The 8,781-nt window shown below is 33.5% G+C and overlaps 2 protein-coding genes across 2 annotated transcripts; one reads left to right on the top strand and one right to left on the bottom strand.

Annotated features, from left to right (window-relative positions):
- LOC109225531 (probable glutathione S-transferase) lies at positions 281-1,757 on the top strand. Its single transcript, XM_019390233.1, has 2 exons — positions 281-675; positions 1,179-1,757. Exons 1-2 carry the CDS (start codon positions 361-363, stop codon positions 1,509-1,511), a joined length of 648 nt encoding a protein of 215 aa, XP_019245778.1. The 5' UTR covers positions 281-360; the 3' UTR covers positions 1,512-1,757.
- LOC109225530 (probable glutathione S-transferase) lies at positions 2,097-3,888 on the bottom strand. The gene is made up of 2 exons (XM_019390232.1): positions 3,487-3,888; positions 2,097-2,702 (listed from the first exon to the last, which is right to left on the bottom strand). The coding sequence occupies exons 1-2, from the start codon at positions 3,799-3,801 to the stop codon at positions 2,358-2,360; spliced, it is 660 nt and encodes a 219-aa protein (XP_019245777.1). The 5' UTR covers positions 3,802-3,888; the 3' UTR covers positions 2,097-2,357.

Here is an 8,781-nt window from a genome sequence, read left to right as displayed (position 1 = left end):
ACCAAAGTTGGTCGCTAATTAGCGACCAACTTTGGTCCCTAAATAAAAGAGACCATCAATATAGCTACCAGGTCCGTTTGGTCGCTTTTTGGTCGCTTTTTAGCCTAAAAGCGACCAACTCTGGTCGCTTTTTGCGGTCGCTTTTAGGCGGATTTCTAGTAGTAATCTATATTTTATACGATTAGGTAGTACGGTAATATGATTGATATTTAAATGTAAATATTTTAAGGTACGTAGCTGTCTAGCCATACCATTACCCATTATTTATATTCCCTCGTATCAATATATATTCAGTAGCAAATAAGAAGAGATAATTTTTGTTGATTATTTGTTCTTGAGCTTCATATTTTTGGTGAGAAAATGGCAGAAGAAGTGATTCTGTTGGATTGTTGGTGCAGTATGTATGGGATGAGGGCAAGAATTGCACTTGCAGAAAAAGGTGTGAAGTATGAGTACAAAGAAGAGGATTTGAACAATAAAAGCCCACTGCTTTTGGAAATGAACCCTATTCACAAGAAAGTCCCAGTCTTAATTCACAATGGGAAATCAATTTGTGAGTCACTTGTTATAGTCCAATATATTGATGAAGTTTGGAAAGGAAATGGTCCATTGATTCCTTCTGATCCTTATGAGAAAGCTCAAGCTTGGTTCTGGTCTGACTATATGGCCAATACCGTAAGTCCAAAATTAAGAAACTAATTATTCTTTCTCTTTCTTTATTTCTTTATTTTTTCAAATTATTTAGCATACTTGACTAATGGACACAAGGTTAGTTTAAATAAGAACTAAAAAATAATATTTTTAACGGTTGTGTTTGGGTCAACTTGTTCGAACACCCCGATTGTTTTATCGGATGCCTATTATCTTCCATCAGTGCAAGTATCGAGTAACCCCGTCCATAAAAATCTAGACAAATGAGAAGAAATCACTTCCAGTAATATTATTTTTTTTTTTGGTTGGTTTCTTAACTCTGGTCTCTGACGACTAAAAAACAATCTTTTACATATAAACTACTATATTTATAAAATACCAAGAAAAATACCCTTATGTCAAATAATTTGTTATTGTATTCCGTGAGACTACAATAAATCATGTCCTTCTCAACATAAAAAAGAAAAGAAAAGAGAATACTTCATTTTCCTAAGTTTTAATGTAGGAATATTGTGTAAATAATGCAGGTACATGAATATGCAGTGAAAATATGGTCAACAAAAGGAGAAGAGCAAGAACAAGCAGTTAAGGACTATTTAGGTGGACTTAAGTTGATAGAGGGAGTACTTGGTGACAAGCCTCATTTTGGAGGAGAAAACTTTGGATTTTTGGATATTTCTTTAATTGGTTTCTACAGTTGGTTTCTTGCGTATGAAACTTTTGGCAAGTTTAGTGTAGAGAAAGAATGTCCCAAACTTATTTTATGGGTTAAAAGGTGTTTGGAAAGGGACAGTGTCTCTAAAACTCTTCCTGATTCTGAGAAAGTTTGCGAGTTTGCCTATGAGTTTGGAGTGGAATGAAGAGAGATACAGAACGGAAGTTAATGAATTCAAAATGTTGGTGATAAATGTTTTTCCTCTGAAAAATGTCTCTTTGTTGGCTTGGGTTTAAGCCTGGCTTTTCACCTATGTAATAAATGTTCTTCCTTTATGATGGGAATGGATGGATCTTCTAGTATTTCTGTCAACAAGTAAAAACAGTGTAAACCTATTCTCTAAACCTATTCTCTCGCATGTTCAACAATGTCAAGATCTTGCATTTTTTTACTCTTCTTGTTCGGGATCCTCTAGAAGGCTTGAACTTCCAATCAGATTGATTTCATATATGATTACTCAACTTTAATTTTATTGCATGAAATTACTAAAAAAAATTGTAACGAGAAAAAATCACTCGACTTTATCTAAGACAAATAATTCTGTAACAAAAAGATCACTCAATTCAGCCTAGATACCATAGAAAGCAGGAATAATAACAACAACAACATCAACGACAAACCCAGTGAATTCCCACAAGTGGAATGTGGGAAGGATAGTGTGTACGCAGACCCTGGAGGACAAAGTAGTTATTTTTGATAAACTCTCGACTAAAGAAAAGAAGAGAAGAAATAATAACAAAATATATTTTTTTTCGCAATTATTTTCTGCGAATAATTTCTGACAAACTATAGTATTTATTACAAGAAGACTTCAATAGAACTCCAATTCTAGAGAACATTTATTCTATCAGTAGAATTATACATTTATTGGTTTAACAGAAACTATATATAGTAAAACTACTACTGATATTCGACATCAAGCAGAAACATAAACCACAGCAACACACACCTAACAATATTACCCTATTTTCAGCTGCTTCAAACGATTTTTCTAAGCAATGCCCAAACGTTGTTTCATCTGCAGAGCAAAGTCGTAAACCTTGTCTGATTCAGCAAGAGATTTGGCAACACTCTCCTTTTGCACACATCTCTTGGCCCATGCCACCAATTTTGGACACTTTGCTTCTATGTTAAAATTTCCACATTTTTCATAAGTAGGGAACCAACTATAAAAAGGAATTAATGCCACGTCCAAAAATCCAAAGCTTTCCCCACCAAAGTATGGCTTCTCTCCCAACTCTCCTTCCAACAATTTTAGGCAATCTATGAATTCTTTCTTGGCTGCTTCTTGCTCCTCCCCTTTTGTAGTCCATATTCTCCTTCCACTATCATATATCTGCATTTACCCCCAAAAAAAGAAAATCATTGTCACAACATCATTGTTAAATTTCTAGCTTTAAATAGGTGTATTTGAAGTTGAAGTTGAAAAAAATAATATATATGATGGAAAGTCTAAAGTTGTCTGGTATAAATTAATAATCACAATTAATATCCTAGGAAATAAAATAAATAAAACTACTATAGACCTGTTAAACTAAAATTAGTATTCCTCATGTTTTATTTGGTGAATGTTTTTGACTGACCATAAGTTGTAAGAAAATAAGAAAAAAATTAAAATTTATGATTTTAAACATGTCTTAACATTCTTGTGATTATAAAATTATATTATTAAAAATAAAAAATAAAAATTGTTATCGATATTAAAATGGCAACAATGGACATATTAAAAAGGAAAGAGTTTTATATAAAATATAAGAGACGTAGTAATTTATAATAATATATTTATGTGGCCACTAAGTCAAATCCTTTTAATACTCCCTTGTTTCAATTTATGTGTTTTTGTAGTTTGCTTAAAAAAATGATTCTTTATATATTTAATACGTAATTTTTGAACTCCTACTTTTCACATGCCATAATTAACATCACAAGATTCAAAGATATTTTAGTACATTATATATATTTTTAGTTTAAGACCACGTAATTTAAAAAAAAAAAAAATCTTACTTTCTTAAACTTCGTACTTGTTAAACTAAGAAACATAAATAGAAACGATTTCTTATAACTTTTTTAAACTTCGTACTAGTTAAACTAAGACACATAAATAGAAACGGAGGAATTGCCTTTTTGTCAATAAAATCAGCCCAGAACCTAGCTTGAGCTCTCTTATAAGGATCAGTGGGCATCAAAGGGGATTTATCCTTCCAAACCTCATCTATATACTGAACAATAATTAAGGACTCACAAACTGATTTTCCATTGTGGATCAACACTGGGATTTTCTTATGAATTGGATTCATTTGTAGTAGAAGTGAACTTTTGTTACTCAAATCTTGCTCCTTGTATTCATACTGAATACCCTTTTCAGCTAGTGCAATTCTAACCCTCATCCCAAACATACTCACATAGGCATCCAAAAGAACAACTTCTCCAGCCATTTTTGCTCCAAAAAAAATTGTGGTTGGAAATGGAACTGAGTTATTGAAATATATGTAACCAAATTATGAATACTAAAGCTGAAAATAAATTACCAAGTGATGGATGACTATAAATAGAATGATGGTGTCATAGGTTGGTGAGGCTTTATTGCGAGAAACTGGTGGATGGTTCGGTTAGAAGACATTCTTGGACTATCAAGAATGTCCCATATCTTTCTGGGAACTTCTCTTGCAATACTGTTAAATTGAAAAGGAGAAAAAGAAAGTTAATTGATGTCACTATCCTAAAATATGTGCCGTGTCTTTTTAGGACTTTCACGACATAAATAAACTATTGTTTTATTATTTGAGAAAATTTGATTTATTTCCTCAATATTTTGAATGTGTTGTCAATAATTTCTTTTGATTTTATTTACCACATAAAAATATAGTGAAGCTAAACCTTTTTATAACAGTTTTGTTTATTCCAATATTTTTTGGCTGCTACTGTTATAAAGAATATATATTATAACATAATATTAAAAACGGTTCCGTAGAAAACTTGGTTGAGAAGTGTTGTTACGAAGAATAATTGTTATAAAAAGAGGGTTAATTTCACTGATGGTCATTCATCTATCTTTCAATTTCAGTAAAGTCACTCAACTATTTTTTATCACTTAAAAGTAACTAATTTTTATCATTGTCACTTAAAAGTCATTTTGGCTCAAAACCCTACCATAAATATGACATGGCATAAACTTTAATGAGAAAAATTCAAAAATAAATGTCACGTAAGCTTAAATGGATCATACCCACTTTAGATCCATTTCTTCCTTAATGTGATTTGACTCATAACCCAAATGCTTTCAATAAAAAAAATATTAAATTTCACATTAGTTTAAAATAATTATCCTATACTATAAAATTCTTGCCTTTTCTGTTACATAATGCCCATTCATAATTGTTCTATACTAAAAAAAAATCTTATCTTGTTTGTATGCCCCATCCGAGTCGTTTTATAACTCTACTGAAGTTAAAATACTACTGTATCCAACTTACATAACATATTTATAATTTTCTAGTGAAATTAAAATGGTATTGTATTTATCTCACATAACATATTAATGTATCATAAGCATACAAGAATAATAATAAGGCTAATAAGAGTGTATTTTCACAATGAACATGCAATTACAGACAACCTATCGCAATTGTTTAGACAAAAGAAAGATTGTATTTGTACGATAAAAAACCCACAAATGAATCACAAGACCTAATTATTAGGGGTGTGTGTTTTTTCCCCCTATTGAAGCTTATTTGGGTTGTGGGTCAAATCACATTAAGGAAGAAATGGATCTAAAGTAGGTGTGATCCATTTAAGCTTATGTGGCATTTATTTTTGAATTTTTCTCATTAAAGTTTATGCCATGTCTATATATGGTAGGGTTTTGAGCCAAAATGACTTTTAAGTGACAATAATAAAGTTTAGTTACTTTTAAGTGCCAAAAAATAGTTAAGTGACTTTAGTGAAATTGAAAGATAGTTGAATGACCATCAGTAAAATTAACCCTATAAAAAGGTCTACCTGTACTACTTTTTGGGATTAATGTGATCTAATATAATTGATATCGATCTGCTCATGATACTTGGGAAACGGAACTTGATGCGCTTGTTTTTTCCGATAAGGACTAGTTAACTGGCGAGATTAAAATCACAAGTAATTTAACTCAACTAATTATATACTAATTCTTATCATCAAGAAAAGATAAGATGGAATGAGTGTGTGTAGACTATTCTTCAAGCATTATTAGACATAACTGTGCAATGGATTCCATACAAATACGCAAGAACATTGGAGAATATGGTATGACATGAATGTAAAGTCTCAAATGGAAAAAAGAAACATTTGGGCTTGTCCTCACGTTAATGAAGTTAGTAAAAATATGAGATGCAAAATTTATAAGGAAAAAAAAGGGGAAAATCTCACTTTATACCTATTAAGTCCAAATTATTTACCTTTTAATACCCATATTCAAACAATTTACTCTTCCTGCCCAATCGGCCTAATTTATTTACCCGGCCCCCCATTACGCGGCCCAAGTTACCCATTGTCAGCCTTATCTTCGTTCTTTACACTAGACTAAAGACCAGCCCACCTATTTCACCCGGCCCAAGCTTCCGTCTTCGTCCTTTAACGGTTAACACTATACTAAAGAGAACAGTTTTCAAATCTCCATAGCCAACACATGAAAACGCAAATTTTACCCACATTCGTGATTTTAATTTTTTCTTCCGATTCCTTTCTATCTCTTCGTCTAGTACCTATTTTTGGGTGAAATTTTTTCTTCTGAAAGTACATTTTAGTGAAAGTGGGTTTTCAAAATCATAGGATTTTTGTGTTTTTCTTTGTACTTTTGTGAATCAATGTCTATGGGTTGTTGTTTTCTCTATGGGTCGGAAGTATTGTGAGCGTAGATGGTGTCGCCGTGGACAATATCATTCTTCAAGACAAGTACCTGCTGAATCCGTTGCCTCAGCCATGTCTGGTCCTAGTTTTTCCTTATTTTCTGATTCTCAGTCTCTATTTAGTCGTAACCCTAGCAGTAGTCATGTTGAAAACACAACTGAAAATGTAGAATTAGAGGGTGGAAAAGGCAATAATATTAATGCTTCGTCAGTCGATGAAACTCCCTACCAGTCATTACCCGACACAAATTCCGAACCAGTCATAGGAGGTGTTCCTGTGACTGATAAGGGAAAAGGTAAAGTTGTTGAGGATTCTGAGTTAGGGGGAAGCCGACGTGAATCCGTGCCTACAACAGAGACTCAACCAGTAGATGTTGATTGTAGCGATGATTCTCAGTTAAATAAGAAAAAAATTGGTGCACCCAAGAAGGTAATTTTCTTACAATTATGATATGTGAGATTTTGAATGTATAGTACATTGTTATTTTTTGATTTCTTGTTATGCTTTTGTATTATATTATAGTTATAGTCAGTTGTGTTAATTTTAAGTGAATTTTATTTCTTAAATAATTTATATAATCATGTTTTGCATTGTTGAGATTCCCTTGTTCCTATAGACATAGTGTATGTGTGTTATGTGATAGTTTTTATACTTATAGACAGTTGTTGGAACAACATCGTACAACTATTTACCCTGTTAGTATAGCTATATACTATTATATGCTTCTGGATCCTTTTTTGGTTGTCTTCGCTATTTGTTTTTCCTTTAATAAAGTAGTATCGTACAGTATCTTAAAAATACTTTATACCTGCATACCTTTTTACTTTTTCTCTTTATTCCTATCTGTTATGTAATAGTCATTTATAGTTGCCGGAAATTAGCCAGTAGAATTGTATACCCTGCTGGTATAGTTATATGTCGTGTTGGTATCGTATAGTAGTTGTAATATTTTTAGTTGGTTTAATTGTATTTTTAAGTGAATTCTATTTCTGAAATTATTTTATATGAACATGTTTTGCAGTGTTGGGATTTTCTTGTGCCTATCGACTTAGATTATAAACCAAAGGTTGATTGGGATACCAACTACCATGTTATTCATCAATTGAAAGCAAATTTATCCTTAACTCTCAAGGTCATTGCATTTCATTCCTTTTGAGGTTTGTTCTTCAAGATGTTCCAATGTCAGTCGCGTTCAAACAAAGAAGAAAGGATGTCGAGGCTCACTACCAGTTTCCCAATTGCAAAGCACAGTAGGGCCAGAACGTACCAAAGATAACATGAATGCAAAGTAAGATACAAAGGGTCACCGGAAATTTCGTCGGTGGATTGACCAGGTAGTCTTATGGTAGATGCAAAGTTTCAGGTAAAAGGGGTCAGAGAGGTAGAAGCAACAGTCCGGGTATGAAACACTCAGGTCATCGAAGGTCATGGGGGTCGAAAGTCAGTCAAAATGGCAAACAGTTCAGGGCCAGTTCAAGAAGCAAGGCAAGGCAAAACACAGCAGCGGAGACGTCTTCAGCAAGAATGCCATCAACGAACCACCATTTTTAAACTGACAAGATTTTTCTTTGATTGTAACAGGGGCAGAAAGTTTTTGTTGGTTTCGGAGAAACCCTCCTTAAGGGATAAAGCAAGCACCAAAACAGGTTTGACCATAAACTCTCAGGACCCTCCTGGAAAATGGGACTTAGTTTAAATTTCAAAACAATCAGGAGTAGCATAATTTAGCATAAATGTACCCCAAGGAACATACGTTGGTTTCAAAGTTGCCTGTTTAAGATAGGATTCAATTAGGAATTGTCAGGACCCTCCTGAATAATGGGACACAGTTTTAAGATCTCCTTTAGATAACAAGATATTGTTGTAGGATAGTATAATTCAGCCGTGGAATTGGCACTCTTAAGATAAGACTTGAATTTTGATTTTCAGGACCCTCCTGGATAATGGGACGTAGTTTTAAGGTCTGCTTAGATAACAAGGTCTGCTTAGGTTAAAACTGTTTTTTTAACTAGAAGTTGTTAGGACCCTCCTGGATAATGGGGAGTAGTTAAGACCTATTAGATAACAAATGTAGTGGGAGTAATACCTTTAGAAGATATCACTTAGGTTCGTAACTGTTAGGAGTTGTCAGGACCTCACTGGATAAAAGGACTTAGCTTTCAAATTCTTATAATAGTTGGTAGAATAATTCAGTTTAAAACTCACATCTGTGCCCAGCAACCAAACTGGGGCAGAAAATCTTCTTCGTTTGTCTATTTTGTTGAAATCAGGCGCCCACCTAGAGAACAAGGGAATACATTTCAAGTGCAGCAATCAGGCGCCCACCTGGAGAACAAGGGAAGACATGTCAAGTTCAGCAATCAGGCGCCCACCTGGAGAACAAGGAAATACATTTCAAGTGCAGCAATCAGGCGCCCACCTGGAGAACAAGGGAATACATTTCAAGTTTTAGCAGTCAGGAGCCCGCCTGGAAAACAGAGGCATACATTTCAAGTTTCAGAAGTCAGGAGCCCGCCTGGAGAACAGAGGCATAT

Source organism: Nicotiana attenuata, chromosome 5 (assembly GCF_001879085.1).
Source record: "Nicotiana attenuata strain UT chromosome 5, NIATTr2, whole genome shotgun sequence".
In the NCBI taxonomy this organism is placed as follows: domain Eukaryota; kingdom Viridiplantae; phylum Streptophyta; class Magnoliopsida; order Solanales; family Solanaceae; genus Nicotiana; species Nicotiana attenuata.
The sequence above is the reverse complement of the archived record's forward strand: the minus strand, read 5'-3'. Positions and strand labels throughout refer to the sequence as shown.

Bases quoted from the DNA above. Each gene is read 5' to 3' on its own strand.
- LOC109225531 (XM_019390233.1), top strand. From the start codon at position 361: ATGGCAGAAGAAGTGATTCTGTTGGATTGTTGGTGCAGTATGTATGGG. The intron at 676-1,178 runs GTAAGTCCAAAA...TAAATAATGCAG, and splicing joins CTGACTATATGGCCAATACC to GTACATGAATATGCAGTGAA.
- LOC109225530 (XM_019390232.1), bottom strand. From the start codon at position 3,801: ATGGCTGGAGAAGTTGTTCTTTTGGATGCCTATGTGAGTATGTTTGGG. The intron at 2,703-3,486 runs GCAATTCCTCCG...GGGTAAATGCAG, and splicing joins CTGATTTTATTGACAAAAAG to ATATATGATAGTGGAAGGAG.